Source organism: Liolophura sinensis, chromosome 5, assembly GCF_032854445.1.
Source record: "Liolophura sinensis isolate JHLJ2023 chromosome 5, CUHK_Ljap_v2, whole genome shotgun sequence".
In the NCBI taxonomy this organism is placed as follows: domain Eukaryota; kingdom Metazoa; phylum Mollusca; class Polyplacophora; order Chitonida; family Chitonidae; genus Liolophura; species Liolophura sinensis.
In genome coordinates this window covers 17450075-17473581 of record NC_088299.1, presented here as the reverse complement: position 1 = coordinate 17473581, position 23507 = coordinate 17450075, and the positions used below count along the sequence as shown (strand labels likewise).

At 41.6% G+C, this 23507-nt stretch overlaps 1 protein-coding gene across 1 annotated transcript in view; it reads right to left on the bottom strand.

The window, feature by feature from the left end:
• Positions 1 to 7070: 7070 nt before the first annotated feature.
• Positions 7071 to 23507, bottom strand: part of LOC135465694 (adenylate cyclase type 2-like) — a 90586-nt gene continuing 74149 nt past the window's right edge. Inside the window, 12 exon segments of the mRNA XM_064743003.1 lie at positions 7071 to 8816; positions 11111 to 11235; positions 11890 to 12004; positions 14038 to 14139; positions 15047 to 15193; positions 16250 to 16408; positions 17274 to 17352; positions 18091 to 18135; positions 18138 to 18265; positions 21594 to 21677; positions 22179 to 22307; positions 22536 to 22620. Coding sequence (XP_064599073.1) covers positions 8700 to 8816; positions 11111 to 11235; positions 11890 to 12004; positions 14038 to 14139; positions 15047 to 15193; positions 16250 to 16408; positions 17274 to 17352; positions 18091 to 18135; positions 18138 to 18265; positions 21594 to 21677; positions 22179 to 22307; positions 22536 to 22620 — 1315 coding nt within the window. The 3' untranslated portion in view covers positions 7071 to 8699.

Sequence of the window (23507 nt, the reverse complement as noted above, 5' to 3'; positions counted from 1 at the left end):
GCTAATTACGAGAAAATGGATTTATGAAATTTTGTGAAAGTTGTCGCTGATATTTCAGGTTACAATGAAAATAAAATGTTTACCTATGGCGCAAAAAGTTGTTTTGTGAATTGTGTTCCTTTGTTGAGTAAGCATGACCATACCTTGGTTTTCATAATAACAAGTTGTTTTGTGAATTGTGTTCCTTGGCTGAGTAGGCATGACCATACCTTGGTTTTCATAATAACAAGTTGTTTTGTGAATTGTGTTCCTTGGCTGAGTAGGCATGATCATACCATGGTTTGCATAATAACAAGTAAGTTTACAGAATTAAAGAAGAAAACTTAAAAACATGACACTATAGGCTGAAAAGAACACATTTTTTTTATCTATCTGTGCCTGCTGCGTAATTTTACGATTTTTCCTCGCCATACAAGTACAGCGTGAATACGAGAAAGGTGACATAAATCGCTAAGCATCTCATCCTCCATCTTAACACCCTGTTATTTATGGTTATCTCTGCTTATTGTTGGGAGTAATGGATAGGTTCGATAGTTTTTGCAACCCCATCTTCTTGTGCTAGAAGGAAACATCATCATCACCTGCAGATGGTAGTAGGTTTCCCCCGGGCTGTGCCCTGTTTCCACCCACCATAATGCTGACCGCTGATGTAGGCCTATAAGTGAAAAATTCTTGAGTACGGCATAAAACACCAATCAAATAAATAACTAAATAAATCCTCATCAACCTGTGGTGTGTACTTGTCACACTGTTCACATGAGTCATGATACCTGTGTGATGTGGATGACAAGACAATTGAGTTCTAATGTCCAGTTACATGTAACCGTACTCTCTTCATAGACAGCCATGCGTCAGCGTATTAGTTACACAGAGGCTGTATACCATAGACGAACTGAAGGGCCCTGTAAAATTACTCTGGAACCATCCTTCCTTTCACGACCTTGTGGCTTCAAGCCAGATGAGATGTACAAGTGTATATTTAACAAACAAATGAGTTTGGGAGGAGGTTGCCAAGGACACCATGTACCTTATTTAGGAAGAGACTGCCACACTGCGCACATTATTTGGAATGAGACTCTCATGCGCATGTACATTGCGCCATTTTGTGGGCTAGGTTGACAGACACACCATGCACATAATTTAGGCTAAAGTTGTCAGATAAATCGTTTGGGAGGAGGCCGCCAGGCACAGTTTGTACATTATTTCAGCTGAAGTTGCCAGGTACACTTTGTACATTATTTGGACATAGGTTGCTAGGCACACATGCAGATTATTCGGATGGAGACTGCCAGGCACAACTGCACATTATTTGGACGGACACACAAATTGCATATTGTCTGAGCTCAGTCTGCCAGGCACACTTTGCACATTATTTGAGCTTAGGCTGCTAGGCACATTTTGCACATAATTTGAGCTCAGGCTGCTAGGCACACTTTGCATATTATTTGAGCTCAGGCTGCCAGACACACCGTGCACATTATTTGGGCTGAGGCTACCAGACAGTTTGCCCTGTGCACATTATTTGGGCAGAGGCTGCCAGTAACACATTTGATCTGAAGTTGCCGGACACACTCTGCACACTGTTGCGGCAGGGGCTACCTGACATACTATGCACATTATTTCAGATGTGCCAGACCCACTGCAGTTATTTGAGCAAAGGGTTGCCAGGAAAACTGTGCACATTATTTCGGCTGGAGCTGGCCATAATTATGGTCGCTTTTGTTTAATTAAAATATTCTTGTACGGCGTAAAACGCCAATCGAATAAATAAATAATTTCCGTGTGTATACATCTACTTAAATACTCCAAACACACATATGGAAATGACAAAGTGGAAGCTTTTAAATCTTATGTGCAAATGAAGATTATTATTATTATTATTATTATTACATCCTGAGGAAAACAAAAGAATAAACAATGTGGATTTCGTGTTACAAAAATGTATGTACACATGCAGCAGTCAGTTAAGATGAAATTTACCACTCATCTTTGAATATATGTGTACAAATGTGTTTCTGGCCTGAGTAACAACTTCTTTTATACTAAACACAAAAATAGCATTGCAATGTTAATTATAGATTGGTACACACATACATACACATCACAGATGTTATACACCCAACAGAAACGAAACATAAACAATGCCAGATTTTGTTTTCACATCTATACAAACCATAAGTGATGTTTTTAGACGGATGTTAACCCATGTCCAGCATTGGTACAATATCCATACGAGAAATATGAACTAAACGTAACTTAAATTAAGGAATCACAATATCAGCCCATGTTCATAACACTGGCAATTCTTTCTGTAGCACTGCCAACATTACACTGCAGCCCATGTTCAGAACACTGACAGTTCTTTCTGTAGCACTGCCAACATTACAATGCAGCCTATGTTCAGAACACTGACAGTTCTTTCTGTAGCACTGCCAACTTTACAATACAGCCCATGTTCAGAACACTGACAGTTCTCTCTGAGAACTGCCAACATTACAATGCAGCCCATGTTCAGAACACTGACAGTTCTCTCTGTAGCACTGACAACTTCACAATACAGCCCATGTTCAGAACACTGACAGTTCTCTCTGTAGCACTGCCAACTTTACAATACAGCCCATGTTCAGAACACTGACAGTTCTCTCTAGCACTGACAACTTTACAATACAGCCCATGTTCAGAACACTGACAGTTCTCTCTGTAGCACTGCCACCATTACAATACAGCCCATGTTCAGAACACTGACAGTTCTCTCTGTAGAACTGCCAACATTACAATGCAGCCCATGTTCAGAACACTGACAGTTCTCTCTGTAGCACTGCCAACATTACACTGCAGCCCATGTTCAGAACACTGACAGTTCTCTCTGTAGCACTGTCAACTTCACAATACAGCCCATGTTCAGAACACTGACAGTTCTCTCTGTAGCACTGCCACCATTACAATACAGCCCATGTTCAGAACACTGACAGTTCTCTCTGTAGCACTGTCAACTTCACAATACAGCCCATGTTCAGAACACTGACAGTTCTCTCTGTAGCACTGCCACCATTACAATACAGCCCATGTTCAGAACACTGACAGTTCTCTCTGTAGCACTGCCACCATTACAATACAGCCCATGTTCAGAACACTGACAGTTCTCTCTGTAGCACTCCCACCATTACAATACAGCCCATGTTCAGAACACTGACAGTTCTCTCTCTAGCACTGCCAACTTTACAATACAGCCCATGTTCAGAACACTGACAGTTCTCTCTGTAGCACTGCCAACTTCACAATACAGCCCATGTTCAGAACACTGACAGTTCTCTCTCTAGCACTGCCAACTTTAAAATACAGCCCATGTTCAGAACACTGACAGTTCTCTCTGTAGCACTGCCAACTTTAAAATACAGCCCATGTTCAGAACACTGACAGTTCTCTCTGTAGCACTGTCAACTTTACAATACAGCCCATGTTCAGAACACTGACAGTTCTCTCTGTAGCAATGCCACCATTACAATACAGCCCATGTTCAGAACACTGACAGTTCTCTCTGTAGCACTGCCACCATTACAATACAGCCCATGTTCAGAACACTGACAGTTCTCTCTGTAGCACTGCCAACTTTAAAATACAGCCCATGTTCAGAACACTGACAGTTCTCTCTGTAGCACTGCCACCATTACAATACAGCCCATGTTCAGAACACTGACAGTTCTCTCTGTAGCAATGCCACCATTACAATACAGCCCATGTTCAGAACACTGACAGTTCTCTCTGTAGCACTGCCACCATTACAATACAGCCCATGTTCAGAACACTGACAGTTCTCTCTGTAGCAATGCCACTATTACAATACAGCCCATGTTCAGAACACTGACAATTCTCTCTGTAGCAATGCCACCATTACAATACAGCCCATGTTCAGAACACTGACAGTTCTCTCTGTAGCAATGCCACCATTACAATACAGCCCATGTTCAGAACACTGACAGTTCTCTCTGTAGCACTGCCAACTTTAAAATACAGCCCATGTTCAGAACACTGACAGTTCTCTCTGTAGCACTGCCACCATTACAATACAGCCCATGTTCAGAACACTGGCAGTTCTCTCTGTAGCAATGCCACCATTACAATACAGCCCATGTTCAGAACACTGACAGTTCTCTCTGTAGCAATGCCAACTTCACAATACAGCCCATGTTCAGAACACTGACAGTTCTCTCTGTAGCACTGCCAACTTCACAATACAGCCCATGTTCAGAACACTGACAGTTCTCTCTGTAGCAATGCCAATTTCGTAATATACATGTGCAAGTAAAAAATGACAGGTAAAAAATTCAAGGCACACTAGACAATAATCTATATTATACTAGTACATGCACTAAAACCCACCAATTTGACATACATCTACAGCACATTAAAACCTACACGTCCCTCTTATTTTCCCAAATGTGCAACACTTATTTCAAAACATCCAGCTCGAGACCTGGTACCAGGGCCACAAATCTGTCTTCAAAACGTATGAAGTGAGACTTGGTCTTAACTTCAAAACAGTTAACTGTGCTAAAATTTTGAATGACCTTAGGGATTATTTTGTATTTCAACATTGCTAGTTTTGTGTGACATGTGGTAACACTGAAACTTTGGATTTATATTCAAATGGAAGTTCAGGAATTACCAGTATACCACAATTCAAGACTGTATGCATTTATGTAAGCCTGACTTACATGTACATGTAAGTATCAGATAGTTTTTTAATCGTGTGGTCTTGGGTTCAATTTCTGTTCTAGTCATACTTTACACTGTAACACTGGCAGTCACAGGGCCTTCTAACTTAATGCTTCCCCATGATATGGCAAATGTTGTACCCAAAGTGGCATGTAAAGCCATAGTCATTCATTCTCAGTACTGGTTCCTCTGATGTCAGTATGATATGATGAGGGGGGCATCATGACTGATGTCGGTATGCTGTGCCTGGGTGGGGTGTCATGTCTGATGTGATCAGTCATTGTCACTATCCACTGAGGGTAGCCCTGTATATTTTGATATCTGTGATGAGGGGGGGCATCATGACTGATGTCAGTATACCGTGCCTGGGTGGGGTGTCATGTCTGATGTCAGTTATAATACTATGATGAGGTGGGTGTCATGTCTGATGTGATCAGTCATTGTCACTATCCACTGAGGGTAGCCCTGTATATTTTGATATCTGTGATGAGGGGGGGCATCATGACTGATGTCAGTATACCGTGCCTGGGTGGGGTGTCATGTCTGATGTCAGTTATAATACTATGATGAGGTGGGTGTCATGTCTGATGTGATCAGTCATTGTCACTATCCACTGAGGGTAGCCCTGTATATTTTGATATCTGTGATGAGGGGGGGGCATCATGACTGATGTCAGTATACCGTGCCTGGGTGGGGTGTCATGTCTGATGTCAGTTATAATACTATGATGAGGTGGGTGTCATATCAGATGTGATCAGTCATTGTCACTATCCACTGAGGGTAGCACTGTATATTTTGATATCTGTTCAGGCACTACATGTAGACTCTCAATATGACATGACCCAAATAGTCCAAGAACAACTTTAGTTATTAAAATGGGATATTGAATTATATTGAACTATTTTATAACATTAAAAAACAAACAAGTGATCCTCAACAGCTCTAAGCTGTCATATTACACACACACATGTACCCTTAAGCTTTGATGGAATGCTATAAGCAGAAGGCCTCGCGTGACATATTGTATATTTATACGAGGTGTTAACACTAATCACAGTATGTCTGCCTTAATTAACAGGTTAAATACCTGTATGGTATAATTATATTTATTGATTTAACTGAGTGTTGTTGGGAAGTTTCAGCTGGCTCGGCAGTTTTGGAGATACACAACTGGCAGTATGTGGACAATTCTATAGTTACAGTCAAATAGGGCAGTTAAGTTGACCCATCAAGTTGGTTTGAAATTGCTATGACTCTTGTATATGTATACATATAACTAACCATGGGAAACAGGGAGTAATCTGATGATGCATAAAAGTTAATTCTGTCAGTGTCAGGGACAGTTCAGAAAGATCTGTGAGACAGTATAACCACAGCCAGAAATCCAGGCTGAATGCAGTACAGGACTGATTCAGCTGCCACTGAAAAAGGTCTGCACTACTCATATAGAGTCAGTCATTAAGTAGGTCTACATGTGCACTCTGATTACACAGGACTGATTTACCTGCCATTGGAAAAGGTCTGCCCTAATGGTACAGATTCAGTCATTAAGTAGGTCTACATGTGCACTCTGATTACACAGAACTGATTTACCTGCCATTGGAAAAGGTCTGCCCTAATGGTACAGATTCAGTCATTAAGTAGGTCTACATGTGCACTCTGATTACACAGGACTGATTTACCTGCCATTGGAAAAGGTCTGCACTAATCGTAGAGTCAGTCATTAAGTAGGTCTACATGTGCACTCTGATTACACAGGACTGATTTACCTGCCACTGAAAAGGTCTGCACTAATCATAGAGTCAGTCATTAAGTAGGTCTACATGTGCACTCTGATTACACAGAACTGATTTACCTGCCATTGGATAAGGTCTGCCCTAATGGTACAGATTCAGTCATTAAGTAGGTCTACATGTGTACTCTGATTACACAGAACTGATTTACCTGCCACTGAAAAAGGTCTGCCCTAATGGTACAGACTCAGTCATTAAGTAGGTCTACATGTGCACTCTGATTACACAGGACTGATTTACCTGCTACTGAAAAAGGTCTGCACTAATCGTAGAGTCAGTCATTAAGTAGGTCTACATGTGTACTCTGATTACACAGAACTGATTTACCTGCCACTGAAAAAGGTCTGCCCTAATGGTACAGACTCAGTCATTAAGTAGGTCTACATGTGCACTCTGATTACACAGGACTGATTTACCTGCCATTGGAAAAGGTCTGCACTAATCGTAGAGTCAGTCATTAAGTAGGTCTACATGTGCACTCTGATTACACAGGACTGATTTACCTGCCATTGGAAAAGGTCTGCACTAATCGTAGAGTCAGTCATTAAGTAGGTCTACATGTGCACTCTGATTACACAGAACTGATTTACCTGCCATTGGATAAGGTCTGCCCTAATGGTACAGACTCAGTCATTAAGACAGCCTACATGTTCACTCCCCACCTGAGATAAAATGACTCGTCTCACTAGCTTGTGCTTATAATCAGTCATAAAACCCCTAAACTCTAAGAACACATCTTTACACACCTGATAAAGATTACAGTTTTATTGTTAAGAATTGCCTGCAATGGATTTCAGTCAGCTCATTTCCTTTCTTTCATGAGCTTTAAATTTCTCGCTTTCTCTACTCCTTTATTTTCATGTTTTGTCCTCAAACTTCATATTTGCCCTTCTCTCTGATGACAAATGTATTTCTATTATTGCTAATTTCCTCATTTCTTTACTAAACTGTTCTGTTCTTTAGCATCGTAGTTTCCCATTCCCTTGCCAAATACACTTTTTGACGTTTGTCAATTTATTCATTCCTTCACCAAATGCATCCCTTCTTCAGCTTCACAGTTACTTATATGTATTTCCTTCATCTGCCAATTAATTTATCCCCTTTACAAAGAGATTTCCTCTTCAGTTTAACACCTGCATATTTCTCCACTCCTTTACAAACAGATTTCCTCTTCTGTTTACCATCTGTGTATTTCTCCACTCTTTTACAAACAGATTTCCTCTTTTCTTTACCACCTGTGAATTTCTCCACTCCTTTACAAACAGATTTCCTCTTCTGTTCATCATCTGCATATTTCTCCACTCCTTTACAAACAGATTTAATCTTCTGTTTACCATCTGCACATTTCTCTACTCCTTTACAAACAGATTTCCTCTTCTGTTTACCTTCTCCACATTTCTCTACTCCTTTACAAACAGATTTCCTCTTCTGTTCATCATCTGCATATTTCTCCACTCCTTAAGTAAACAGATTTCCTCTTCTGATTACCATCTGTGTATTTCTCCACTCCTTTACAAACAGATTCCTCTTGTGTTTACCATCTGCATATTTCTCCACTCCTTTACAACAGATTTCCTCTTTTGTTTAGCATCTGCGTATTTCTCCACTCCTTTACTAACAGATTTCCTCTTTTCTTTACCATCTGTGAATTTCTCCGCTCCTTTACAAACAGATTTCCTCTTCTGTTCATCATCTGCATATTTCTCCACTCCTTAAGTAAACAGATTTCCTCTTCTGATTGCCATCTGTGTATTTCTTCACTCCTCTTCTGTTTACCATCTGCGTATTTCTCCACTCCTCTTCTGATTACAATCTGTGTATTTCTCCACTCATTACAAACAAATTTCCTCTTCTGCTTACCATCTGCGTATTTCTCCACTCCTCTTCTGTTTACCATCTGTGTATTTCTCTACTCCTTTACAAACAGATTTCCTCTTCTGTTTACCATCTGCACATTTCTCTACTCCTTTACAAACAGATTTAATCTTCTGTTTACCATCTGCACATTTCTCTACTCCTTTACAAACAGATTTCCTCTTCTGTTTACCTTCTCCACATTTCTCTACTCCTTTACAAACAGATTTCCTCTTCTGTTTACTATCTGCATATTTCTCCACTCCTTAAGTAAACAGATTTCCTCTTCTGTTCACCATCTGCATATTTCTCCACTCATGGTATTAGCCAGCCTTCTCACTTTGGGAACACAAAATAAGTTTTCATTGGTTCTTTCCCCTTCACTTTTATCTCTCCGCGACACTGGTAAGGGTAGCCAGCATTTATAAGAATCACAGCAGTTTTTTCTGGAACCTACAAAATAAAATTAAAAAACAAAATATGAAAAGTAAATAAGAAATCTTGTTCTATCAGGCTATGTTTATGTACAAACACAGCCCTATATACAGGCATTTACCCTGCACAAATGCAGCCCTATATACAGGCATTTACCCTGCACAAACACAGCCCTATGTGCAGGTTTTACCCCGCACAAACACAGCCCTATGTGCAGGCATTTACCCCGCACAAACACAGCCCTATGTGCAGGCATTTACCCCGCACAAACACAGCCCTATGTGCAGGCATTTACCCTGCACAAACACAGCCCTATATACAGGCATTTACCCTGCACAAAAACAGCCCTATATACAGGCATTTACCCTGCACAAACACAGCCCTATGTGCAGGCATTTACCCTGCACAAACACAGCCCTATATACAGGCATTTACCCTGCACAAACACAGCCCTATGTGCAGGCATTTACCCTGCACAAACGCAGCCCTATGTGCAGGCATTTACCCTGCACAAACCCAGCCCTATGTGCAGGCATTTACCCTGCACAAACGCAGCCCTATGTGCAGGCATTTACCCTGCACAAACACAGCCCTATGTGCAGGTATTTACCCTGCACAAACGCAGCCCTATGTGCAGGCATTTAGCCTTCACTACTGGCTTCTCAGTGTTTTCTCCTCAGCATACTCTTGTCGTCCGCTGTATGACCTGGTTGTCTGTAATCCCCTGTCCATTTCTGCGTCCGATGTATGTCAGTTTAGTGATGTGCTTCACCTTGGAAATGCCCTTGGTCCAAATCTCCCCGGTGTACATGGCAAACACAGGTCATCCTCCATGTTTTGACAGCCGTGGACGGCAATACTCAGATACTGCCAGCCGCACCTTCGACTTTTTCCATGCAGGCCTCCATATGGGGTAACGGGAGAAGTTGGCAAGTCTGGAGTGTTGCCAAGCAAATTTCAAACATGTCTCATGGATGACAGGTGATGCTTATTGGTCACATGCACAGAGGATTTTTGGTCCTGTGCAAGCCTGCTAGCTGAAGCATATCACTACAGTGACATATACTGGCTGCAGAAATGGGCAGGAATTATGGACAACGACATCAGACGGCGGACAATCACATCAGATGGCGGACAATCACATCAGACGGCGGACAATAGTATGTTGAGGACAGCACACTCAAAACCCAGGGGTGCCGGGTAGGCCTAAGTCAATGCTTGCATATAGGGCTATGTTTCTACATAAATATAGCCCCATAGAGCAACAAGAAAGCATGTCTATTTGTTTGTTATTTGCATGCATTTCTTGACAAGTCAAAAGACAGACAGCATGTCATCACAAACAAGGTGTCCAGGAAGTCTTAATCTGCTGTCCATCTGACCACACACACACTTGTACTACTCGTCTGTAGTTTACCTGACTGACCACAGCTGACCATCTGACTGACCACACACCTATACTACTCACCTGTAGTTTACCTGAGTGACAACAGCTGACCATCTGAATGACCACACACCTCTACTACTCATCTGTAGTTTACCTGACAGACCACAGCGGACCATCTGACTGACCACACACCTGTACTACTCACCTGTAGTTTACCTGAGTGACCACAGCTGACCATCTGAATAACCACACACCTGTACTACTCACTTGTAGTTTACCTGAGTGACAACAGCTGACCATCTGACTGAACACACACGTGTACTACTCACCTGTAGTTTACCTGAGTGACCACAGATGACCATCTGAATGACCACACACCTGTAATACTCACCTGTAGGTTACCTGAGTGAACACAGCTAAACCATTCGACTGACCACACACCTGTACTACTCACCTGTAGTTTACTTGAGTGACCACAGCTGACCATCTGACTGACCACACACCTGTGCTACTCACCTGTAGTTTACTTGAGTGACCACAGCTGACCATCTGACTGAACACACAGCTGCACTATTCATCTGTAGATTACTTGGGTAACCACAGCTGACCATCTGACTGATCTTACACCTGAACTACTCACCTGTTACTCACCTGTAGTATACCTGACTAACCACAGCTGACCATCTGACTGACCACACACCTGTACTGCTCACCTGTTACTCACCTGTAGTTTACCTGACTAACCACACACACCTGTGCTACTCCACCTGTAGTTTACCTGACTGACCACAGCTGACCAGACACACCTGGACCACTCACCTGTAGTTTACGTAACTGACCACAGCTGACCATTTAACTGACCACACACACCTGGAGTACTCACCTGTAGTTTACCTGACTGACTACATAGACGTGTAATGCTCACCTGTAGTTTTCCTGACTGACCACAACTGTCCATTCGACTGGCCACATTCACAGTATCACCCCAGATATCAAACTGTGGTTTACATGGACCAATCACCCCAGCTATCACCGAGCCATGGTTGATACCTGTGTGCATCAAAACACAGTAACTGACCAATGATCGCTGTCAATCAAAATAATCTGGAAAAAGAAAACTTAATATATCTGATGACCTGTTTTGCCCAGCAAGTTAACAGCATGACAAGCAAACAAGCTGGTATGGGAACACGTTTGGAGGGTATGACTCACAAGTGAGTTGATCGGTCAGCTGACACCTGACGTGCTTATTACCACATCATACTTGACGAGTGGATAATCACACTAGGCTGACAAATATGTAGGTACACAATGGGCATCACCAGAAGTCTTAGAGAGTAGCTGTAGCAGTTTACAGGGACGTATGCACTGCTTCACTCAGTAGTAATTAAAGTACTGGTACATGGTGCCTAGAATTAAAATGCATAATGATGTCTGATGTACTTTCTAAAGGCCAGAAACTCCACGCATGTTAAACCTAGTCTTCATCAGGATAGTATAAATAAAACCATTTGAAGCATACTTATATGAAGCTGTAACAATCTGCTACACCCTGATTTAACAAAAGGCTACAGAGGTTTCCGGTTTACTGGCTAAAAGGAGAATACTTATGTATAACACTGCATCCTTAATTTAAATGCCAAGTAATTGCTAAACTGGGCCTCAGATGACAGTGAGCAAGTACAGGGTTTTAACGGAACTGACCGACTCTGAGTTTGAACTGGTTGAATGTGTCCTTATTGACATCCTCCAGCTGGTCCATCATGGTGAAGACAAACTCCGTCATGGTAAGCACATGCTGCTCATTCTTTACACAGTCCTGGCAATGTAGAAACAAAGAAATCTCATGTGCCTATACCGGAAAATCTCATCAAGTTCCAGTTTAATGAATTCAAACTGAACCCATTTTTCTGTAATGATCAACTTATCCTGCTCATTCTTTACACAGTCCTGACAATGTAGAAACAAAGAAATCTCATGTGCCTATACCGGAGAATCTCATCAAGTTCCAGTTTAACCAATTCAAACTGAACCCATTTTTCTGTAATGATCAACTTATCCTGCTCATTCTTTACACAGTCCTGACAATGTAGAAACAAAGAAATCTCATGTGCCTATACCAGAGAATCTCATCAAGTTCCAGTTTAACCAATTCAAACTGAACCCATTTTTCTGTAATGATCAACTTATCCTGCTCATTCTTTACACAGTCCTGACAATGTAGAAACAAAGAAATCTCATGTGCCTATACCGGAGAATCTCATCAAGTTCCAGTTTAACCAATTCAAACTGAACCCATTTTTCTGTAATGATCAACTTATCCTCTTTCAGTAAATACCACCTTCAACATCTTGAAGGTGGTATTTTCTGTTTTTTTTTTTATGCAATCATTAATTTTTTATCATTAGTTTCAATCTTGCACAAATCATGAAAGTTAATATATGCATTCTCAGAGAGTTTGTCATGAGTCATGAGTTTGTGCATATTGCAGAAAAGTGGAGAAATTGGGCTTTTTTAATCTAATTCGTCTTAAATAAATAATTATACTGAAGCCTACAGAATGTACAGTAGCTTCATTGATACAAGACATACACAAGTCATGAAACAGACGTTCTGGTAATTACTGTCATTCTTCAACATTTTCGTATGTTTGCAAGGTGTATATTCAAGCATATTCTGAAGGCGTTACTCTGTGTAGATTGATAAAATTATAGTTTTTGTGAAGCCCTGAAATTTGAAGGCCAATTCAATCAATATAGTTCTGTCTCCAAAATCAAATTTAAAGTGTGCATAAATTGCACTGAAAGTTGCTTTTTTATGAGAAAAGGTTGAGGAATTAGGGTAGTGTCTGTAATAACCTAGTAAAAACAAAAACAGACCAATAAGCAGCATTCGCATTTTGGGACACGCACCACTACATTCGCCACAACAGAGCAGCCATGATCAAATTAACACCCTTTCACGCACAATGACCTTTAAAATTTCTGCTTTTCAAGGAAAGTAAAACTGCCAGATTTCAATGTAACACTCTTTACTCTGCATTTTCAGTTTCTCTGTTGTTTTTACCATTAGTTACTGCGAATGGGGTCACGAGTTCCAATGCAAAATTTCACTGAGAGATATTTCATGTTGTAAGCATGCGGCCCCTAGGTAAAAAACATAGTCTGTTGAGTGAAAATTAGCACCCAGCTCCTGTATACTGCCAGATCTCGTGACATTTCTTTTAAAAAAATGGTGGCCTTCTGAAATGCGAAAGTGACTTATTATCATGTCATAACATTTGATAACTAATCAGTGGTCTAAAAGTGGAACAACATTTAAATATTAAAATCTTATTATACTTTAAATTTGTAATTAATAGGTCTCATTCAGAAAACAACAAAAAACAAAACAGAAACAATGTCTCAAGGTGCACAGTAGCATCTTGCCCATGTGTTAAGTTTTGAGGTTTTCTTACTTAATATCATGGCATTATTTAATATCCCGAGACTATGAAAGTCAGCATTACCATGGTTATGTTTTTTTGTTTACATCAGGTGGGCCAGAAAAAAAACAATAGTCCTCTGAATTTGCAAATATTCAAAATGTTTGAAACCTCAGAATATTCACACACATCCCTGTATTATCTCTTCCTCAGAAGACACAAGTGTATAATACACAGGCATTCACCAGCCTGAGTGGTTCTGAACCACAAAACAGATGAACCACAAAACAGGTGTAAACCACTGCAGGGTACATCTTGAGGTTCTGAAGTAGAGATCACCATGGAATGACCTGCATCAATAGATCCTCTAGTGTACATAATGACATACCAGCAGAGTTTTCAGAGTCCAGACTGACCCCCTTTCTCACCTGTTCATTTCCCTCCCCGGGGTGGAGGCCTGTAACTGCCATATACGTGCTGCCCATTGTCTTGATCTTCTCCACACAGCTGAACTCAGATTTGGACAGTAGCTTCAGGAAAACACAGCACACAAAAGCATGTAAATATGTGGCTTTATGAGGTGTTTCATCCTGACATAACCATACCTGTAGTTTTACCAGCTGGCTCTCTGGTTTAACCGATAGCTACAACTATGATAGAAAAATGAAAAGAAATTTATGCTTCAAGGAAACTGATCAAACAAATCACCAGGTACATCTACCTTGAGAAATCACCTCAAGCTGCAGGCCACAGTGTACCAAACTCCAACCTTCCACAATGGAGTAAAATGCAGACAAAGTCTGTATTTTTTTTTTTTTTTTTTTTCGGAGAAACTCAGAGTGTTTCTTGGAAAAAAAAAACTCAAGTCAAAAACTACATGTGCATAGGGATTGAGAACTTGAGTGAACTGCTTATAAATGGAAATTTTGGGAATTTTTGTGAAATGGAGTCAAAGTACATGTACACAGCCAGCAGTAGTCAGTTTCAAACAATTCAACACTTTTGCCTAGCTAGCTAGCGTTTGTGGCCTTCTGGGAAAGCAATATATTAGGTTCACCAAGTTAACAAAAATTTTAACTTCCATAGACACAAACAAGTGCCCAGGCACATGTATATTAATTAGCCAGGTTCACCTGTAACACTGACGATTCTTCGTCAAAGTGGTAGTGTTATGTTCAGTTTCCTAAAAACCACACAGGGGCCTACCCAATTGCCATGATATAAGTCTAATGTTGCTCACCATGGCTTTTAAAAACCCTCTTTACTCTTCACCACCATAAGAACATTCACTTAACAATACAATATCATCCTGCCAACTAAAATTTTCTCATAAAAATAATTCAAGAATAGAGACGCTACAAAACCGTCCTCAGTGTTCAAAGCGTAAATGCTATCTGTCAGAAAAACCACGCTGTTAACATCTAGATATGCACTTACAGTATCAAATGCAACTATGATCTCGTTAAGAACACGCAGGCACTCCAGCCCCTGTTTATTGGCAGCCGTCTGCTGATAGAAGTCCTTGAATGAGGGTATTGATGCGAACATGACAGTCACGCAACTGTAGTATTCGTGATACAGGCTCTGAGAACAACAAAACCAGTGTCATTATACAATTTACCATTAAATGTCAATGTCAATCACACCCACTGGGATTTCACAGTGAGCTTATTGTAACGTGTGTCTAAAACTGGGCCAACATGTGCAGGCAGAAGCACATCAGGCTACGAACCCAAAAGGTCATGGCTTTAAACCAACTAAGTGGCTTGTACATTCATTGGATATATTTTACCATATCATGTCTAATCTGAGTTATTATTGTACTATCAACAGGGTTCTTTTCCAGACTTTTCTGCCACTCTCATCTGTGGGGTATTAAGTGATACCAGTAAGTGGTGAACAACATCAGCATTAAAGCTCCTACTTCTTTAGTTTTATTTATGTATTGATTTATTTGATTGGTGTTTTATCCCATACACATGAATACATCAATTACGTGACGGGGGCCAGGATTACGGTGGAAGGAAGTTGGGCAGAGCCCCGGTCCATCTGAAGGTTGCTCGGGGATCTTCCCATGTATTAAGGAGGTAACTGCGTCGCAGTATCACGCTAACCATCTCAGCCAAGGAAGACCCCTTTTAGCCTTATTGAATATAACTTTTTCTTTCATCTACAGGTGGTCTGTGGTTTATCCCATCAAATCAAATTTCCTCCACTTACAAATCTCACTGCCATCTTATAGGTGAATCATTCTAGATTATGGCATTACAACAACAAACAAACACTGCATTTCATCTAAAGTTAGGAATCTAAAAATGCAGTTTCAAGGAGAACAGGGAGGCCTTAGAATGATGCTTCTGGTGTCAACACTTAAGAAATTAATTCAACTTTACCAGAAAAGCACCTCTGAAATGGATCTATAAGGTGGATGAATCAAACCTCACCAAAAAACCACCTTTAAAATGGACCTATAAGGTGGATGAATTAATCATAACGTGTCGCTTGAAAAATGCTAATTAAAACTTTTGGAGAAATTCAGTAATTAACTAAATCAAACTTAGCTCAGCAATAAAAAAGAGAACCTGCACTGGTAGATGTAAGTGTATCATACTATAACCACACAGGTGTGCTGTCACTCACTTCTGACTTGCTGACATTCTTCAGGTAATGCTCTGCCACATGACTCGGCAGCACATTCTCCAGCAGTGTCTTACTGACCGACCCCATGAGCTCCACCTGGGCAATCTCACTCCGCGACTTCCACTTCCACAGAAAATCCAAGCGATAGGTAAACTCTAGCTGTGGAACAGAGATCACAAAGAGGGAGGATGCTTGAAAATCTCACCACCTGACTGTCTTAGGCACATGCTAGTACATACCTGCTGGTAACAAAGACTGTGATAAGTTCTGCTTTATGATTCAAATAAAATTTTATGCATCCTTCAGTGTATCCATTTGTCCAAACTTTTATTTTCTTCACAGTTTATTTGGAGTGAGAAATATAAAAATCAAATCCAACATTTTCTGTTTCATTTCTTCTTGAGATTGGGTGGGAATTTAAAATTTACTCAATTGTCTGTCTAGCAGGTGTAGTGTTATTAAGACTCACCTGTCTGTCTAGCAGGTGTAGTGTTATGAAGACTCACCTGTCTGTCTAAAAGGTGTAGTGTTATGAAGACTCACCTTTCTATCTAGCAGGTGTAGTGTTATGAAGACTCACCTGTCTGTTTAGCAGGTGTAGTGTTATGTAGACTCACCTGTCTGTCTAGAAGGTGTAGTGTTATGAAGACTCACCTGTCTGTCTAGCAGGTGTAGTGTTATGAAGACTCACCTGTCTGTCTCAAAGGTGTAGTGTTATGAAGACTCACCTGTCTGTCTAGCATATGCTGTGTTATGAAGACTCGCCTGTCTGTCCAGCAGGTGTAGTGTTATGAAGACTCACCTGTATGTCTAGCATGTGTAGTGTTATGACGACTCACCTGCCTGTCTCAAAGGTGTAGTGTTATGAAGACTCACCTTTATATCTAGCAGGTGTAGTGTTATGAAGACTTACCTCTCCGTCTAGCAGACAATGTGTTATGAAGACTCACCTGTCCGTCTAGCAGACGTAGTGTTACGAAGACTCACCTCTCTAACTAGAAAATGTAGTGTTATGAAGACTCACCTGTCTGTCTAGCAGGTGAAGTGTGACGAACAGCACCAGCAGGTAGAGAGTAGACCTGGTCTGTAGTGTTAAGTCACACCTGTCAACAGTTAGTTTCATGTCAATTCATTTACCAATGAGTGTCTCTAGTAGTGTCTAAAGATTTCTGAATTTAGCAATCCTATCTCAAAATGCTGATGTGGACATGTACTGGTATGTACCTGCTATGCAAATAAAAAACTGGTCATATTTTGTTGATGGCTTGTTGATGGTTTCTAATAAACCTCCACATCTCACCAATGGTTATATGTAGTCATATTTGTGAATTCATTGCACAGCTGGGTTACCATTCTTCTTGCTACATGTCCTTTGCCACATATGACATACAGATAAGCACACTATGTCAGCCTAAAAGCAATTGGTGTTCAATGTACATCGGCTGTGAAAATAGCCTTACAACTTTCACTGATTGCATTGTCAACAATGCCCTATGAATTGTGTGAGCAGAGAATGTAAAATTCTTTGTCCAGCGTCAGAACCTGCACCCCTGTTTATTTACATACTAAATTTATTTATTCATGTGACGCCGTACTAAAGTATATTTCACTTATACGGCGGCAGGCAGCATTATGGTGGGAGTAAACCTTGCAGACCCCAGGGGAAATCCACAACCATCTGCAGGTTGCTACCAGGCCCTTGCCAAAAGAGAAAACCAGCATCAGCTTGACTTGAACTCACAGTGAAAGCATTGGTGAGAGGCTCCTGGGTCATTGCGCCATCTGGCATGCTAACCCCCTCGGCAATGGAGGCCCCCGTTTACACAATGAAGTGTACCTACCCTGTGTGGCCACACTGACTGAGGTATACATGATGAAGGCTGTACTGTAGATGGTGTGGATACCAAGGCTGAATAGCAGGACAGCAAAGGCCATGATGGCAAACTTGATGATAAAACTGAGACGCAGAAATACTCCACAAGCCATCAGGGAAAGTTGACAACAGCTGACAAAGTACTGAAAGTACACACAATATAGGATCCCTTTAACAGATTAATAGTGACATTCCCCATGGAGGTTGTTTGAGCCTTGTTTATTACCACAGTCAAAATTGGTGTACTGATACATGTAGGTGGCTATGCCAGTCAGTTTTATGTGTGGAGCAATATCCTGGGTATAAACACCAACATGTAGCCAGTTATTTGTGAGTCTTTCCCAGCTTGACATACAGGGGGTGCAATATCCTGGGTATAAACACCGACAGGTGGCCAGTTACTTGTGAGCCTTCCCCAGCCTGACATACAGGTGGAGCAATATCCTGGGTATAAACACCAACATGTGGCCAGTTACTTGTGAGTCTTCCCCAGCTTGACATACAGGTGGAGCAATATCCTGGGTATAAACACCCACATGTGGCCAGTTACTTGTGAGTCTTCCCCAGCTTGAAATACAGGTGGAGCAATATCCTGGGTATAAACACCGACATGTGGCCCAGTTACTTGTCAGTCTTCCCCAGCTTGAAATACAGGTGGAGCAATATCCTGGGTATAAACACCCACATGTGGCCAGTTTACTTGTGAGCCTTCCCCAGCTTGAATACAGGTGGAGCAATATCCTGGGTATAAACACCGACATGTGGCCAGTTACTTGTGAGTCTTCCCAGCTTGACATACAGGTGGAGCAATAATCCTGGGTATAAACACCGACAGGTGGCCAGTTACTTGTGAGTCTTCTCCAGCCTGACATACAGGTGGAGCAATATCCTGGGTATAAACACCGACAGGTGGCCAGTTACTTGTGAGTCTTCCCCAGCCTGACATACAGGTGGAGCAATATCCTGGGTATAAACACCGGACAGGTGGCCAGTTACTTGTGAGCCTTCCCCAGCCTGACATACATGTGGAGCAATATCCTGGGTATAAACACCGACACGTGGCCAGTTACTTGTGAGCCTTCCCCAGCCTGACATACATGTGGAGCAATATCCTGGGTATAAACACCGACAGGTGGCCAGTTACTTGTGAGCCTTCCCCAGCCTGACATACAGGTGGAGCAATATCCTGGGTATAAACACCGACAGGTGGCCAGTTACTTGTGAGCCTTCCCCAGCCTGACATACAGGTGGAGCAATATCCTGGGTATAAACACCGACAGGTGGCCAGTTACTTGTGAGCCTTCCCCAGCCTGACATACAGGTGGAGCAATATCCTGGTATAAACACCGACAGGTGGCCAGTTACTTGTGAGCCTTCTCCAGCCTGACATACAGGTGGAACAATATCCTGGGTATAAACACCGACAGGTGGCCAGTTACTTGTGAGCCTTCCCAGCCTGACATACAGGTGGAGCAATATCCTGGGTATAAACACCGACATGTGGCCAGTTACTTGTGAGCCTTCATCAGCCTGACATACAGGTGGAGCAATATCCTGGGTATAAACACCGACATGTGACCAGTTACTTGTGAGCCTTCCCCAGCCTGACATACAGGTGAAGCAATATCCTGGGTATAAACACCGACATGTGGCCAGTTATTTGTGAGCCTTCCCCAGCCTGACATACAGGTGGGAGCAATATCCTGGGTATAAACACGACATGTGGCCAGTTACTTGTGAGCCTTCCCCAGCTTGACACACAGGTGGAGCAATATCCTGGGTATAAAACACAAATATGTGGCCAGTTACTTGTGAGCCTTCCCCAGCCTGATATACAGGTGGAGAAATATCCTGGGTATAAACACCGACAGGTTGCCTGTTACTTGTGAACCTTCCCCAGCCTGACATACAGGTGGAGCAATATCCTAGGGTATAAACACTGACATGTGACCAGTTACTTGTGAGCCTTCCCCAGCCTGACATACAGATGGAGCAATATCCTGGGTATAAACACCAACATGTGGCCAGTTACTTGTGAGCCTTCCCCAGCCTGACATACAGGTGGAGCAATATCCTGGGTATAAACACCGACATGTGGCCAGTTACTTGTGAGCCTTCTCCAGCCTGACATACAGGTGGAGCAATATCCTAGGTATAAACACCGACATGTGGCCAGTTACTTGTCAGTCTTCCCCAGCTTGAAATACAGGTGGAGCAATATCCTGGGTATAAACACCGATATGTGGCCAGTTACTTGTGAGCCTTACCCAGCCTGACATACAGGTGGAGCAATATCCTGGGTATAAACACCGACATGTAACCAGTTACTTGTGAGCCTTCCCCAGCCTGACATACAGGTGGAGCAATATCCTGGGTATAAACACCGACATGTGGCCAGTTACTTGTGAGCCTTCTCCAGCCTGACATACAGGTGGAGCAATATCCTGGGTATAAACACCGACAGGTGGCCAGTTACTTGTGAGCCTTCCCCAGCCTGACATACAGGTGAAGCAACATCCTGGGTATAAACACAAACATGTGGCCAGTTACTTGTGAGCCTTCCCCAGCCTGACATACAGGTGGAGCAATATCCTAGGTATAAACACTGACATGTGACCAGTTACTTGTGAGCCTTCCCCAGCCTGACATACAGGTGGAGCAATATCCTGGGTATAAACACCGACATGTGGCCAGTTACTTGTGAGCCTTCTCCAGCCTGACATACAGGTGGAGCAATATCCTGGGTATAAACACCGACATGTGGCCAGTTACTTGTGAGCCTTCCCCAGCCTGATATACAGGTGGAGCAATATCCTGGGTATAAACACCAACATGTGGCCAGTTACTTGTGAGCCTTCCCCAGCCTGACATACAGGTGGAGCAATATCCTGGGTATAAACACCGACATGTGGCCAGTTACTTGTGAGCCTTACCCAGCTTGACATACAGGCGGAGCAATATCCTGGGTATAAACACCAACATGTGGCCAGTTACTTGTGAGCCTTACCCAGCCTGACATACAGATGCCTTATGTACATTATGTGCACAAAACGGGTGGAAGACGAGTGGTCTAGAGCGAACGTTAGACACGATACACATCATTCACAGCTTATTATCATCAGATAAGTTTTCCATCTAGGTAATTATAATACCAAACTGCTATAAAAGCAGATTAAGCAGGTAATGACTGATAATATATAACATCAACTAATTTCCAAGATTATGAAATCTGAAAATATCTGACTTTATGTCCCAAAAAACAACAGAAACACATGAAGCTTCTTTTAATATAAAAACATCCATGTTCCTGCTGGAAACTGTTTCCTTAAGATCGACTGTTACAAACTGCACTGTACAAAGGCAGCATAACCCTCTAGGGTGATGAAACAGGTGAATGCTACTAGAATGAGACTGCCTTCTTCATTCAGTATTTGTATGGCCATAAATAAACTTACAGGTATTTATACTTACAGGTATGAAATCACAGCTAGCAGTTCCAGGCTGAACAGTTGCATTAGCTGATGACAGGGGGATATTAGATGACGTACAGTCAGTCTGGAACAGATAATACACAGGCTGACAAACAAGTTTCCCACATGTCATGCACACAGTTTCACTCACAGAGCAATATCAAATATACCAGGTTTATGTCATTCTAGTATAAAGCAAGTATTAAATTTCAAACTTCATGTAAGACCACACAGACAGACATATGGTCACTTCTGACCTCTTACAGTTATTGTCAGATGGACCCAAACAACATCAGAGGTGGGGGGAATCTTTACTAGAGGCTCTCAGTCTGACAATGAGACTGAACCAACACATTCTTTGTCAAAGACAATAGAAAAACAAGCATCTTGTCGGACATGGTGTCTGCCCTAACTGAGCTATTTTTAGCACTCTTTCTGATTGGCTAGAGATAATTTTGAAGGTGTAGTCATCAATCAGTCTTAATCACTCTGCAATGACTGTGATACAGAATACATGTCAAGTGTTTGTATTCTGATCACGGTTGCTGGTAGGCCAAATGTTACCATGATGGGATTAGAGTCTTACTATAGTGATAACACTGAGCGTCAGGACCAGTGTGATGGTGAAGAGACTTAAACCAAGTCGAAACCCATAGTTTTCAGATATCAGCTCAGAAAACTTGTTGAAAAGTCCAAACAGCTTGTTATTTGTTTTCTGCAAAGAAAAAAAAAAATATGACGTTAACCAAAAACACAAGAGCACGTAAAAAACAGTTTTTCCAGTATATACACCAGTTAACATTTAGTCACACTTAGACTTTGAATTAAAACAAACAGCAAGTGTTAAACGAAGTGTTAAAAAAAAACAGAACAGTTTTTACTAGCAAAGTCTGAAAATGACATGCTTGAGGTACAAGTGCTTTGGTCAAAAACTTGTACTTACCAATATGCTGATTGAAAATGTGAGCAACACCAGAGTGAGAAGGCTGAGACACATGACAGTAAATGTGAGAACCACCTTGAGAGACCTACAACCAATACATATGTCTGGATCAAGTCTCAATAACTGTCTGGAGAGCAGATGGTTCAACCTCCAAGACAGGAATACCCTGAGTGACAATAAATTGCGTCCATGACTAACTTGCCCATTTTTTCTGATTCTGAGGGCTCTGCTGATTTTAGGAATGTGTTTTGCAGTTTGCTGGGAACATGAGATGATATTCGACTAAAAAATTGTAAGTTTCAGCACCAAAAATAGTATTTTGTGACATTTGTCTGCCTCTAAAACTACGTTTCATGGGTGAATTTCTAGGTCATTTAGGGTAGTTTATAACAAATCGAAAAAGCTGAATGAGAAAATGAAGATGGACCATCACTCACCAACTGCACTGTGCTTAATGCAATGTACATACATAAGCACTCCAGATTTCCAGTTCAGACAGAGAAGGCAGTAAGACTTAATACAATGTACGTACATAAGCACTCCAGATTTCCAGTTCAGACAGAGAAGGCAGTAAGACTTAATACAATGTGTGTACATAAGCACTCCAGATTTCCAGTTCAGACAGAGAAGGCAGTATGACTTAATTCAATGTACGTACATAAGCACTCCAGATTTCCAGTTCAGACAGAGAAGGCAGTAAGACTTAATACAATGTACGTACATAAGCACTCCAGATTTCCAGTTCAGACAGAGAAGGCAGTATGACTTAATTCAATGTACGTACATAAGCACTCCAGATTTTCAGTTCAGACAGAGAAGGCAGTATGACTTAATACAATGTACGCATATAAGCACTCCAGATTTTCAGTTCAGACAGAGAAGGCAGTATGACGTACATAAGCACTCCAGATTTTCAGTTCAGACAGAGAAGGGAGTAAGACTTAATACAATGTACGTACATAAGCACTCCAG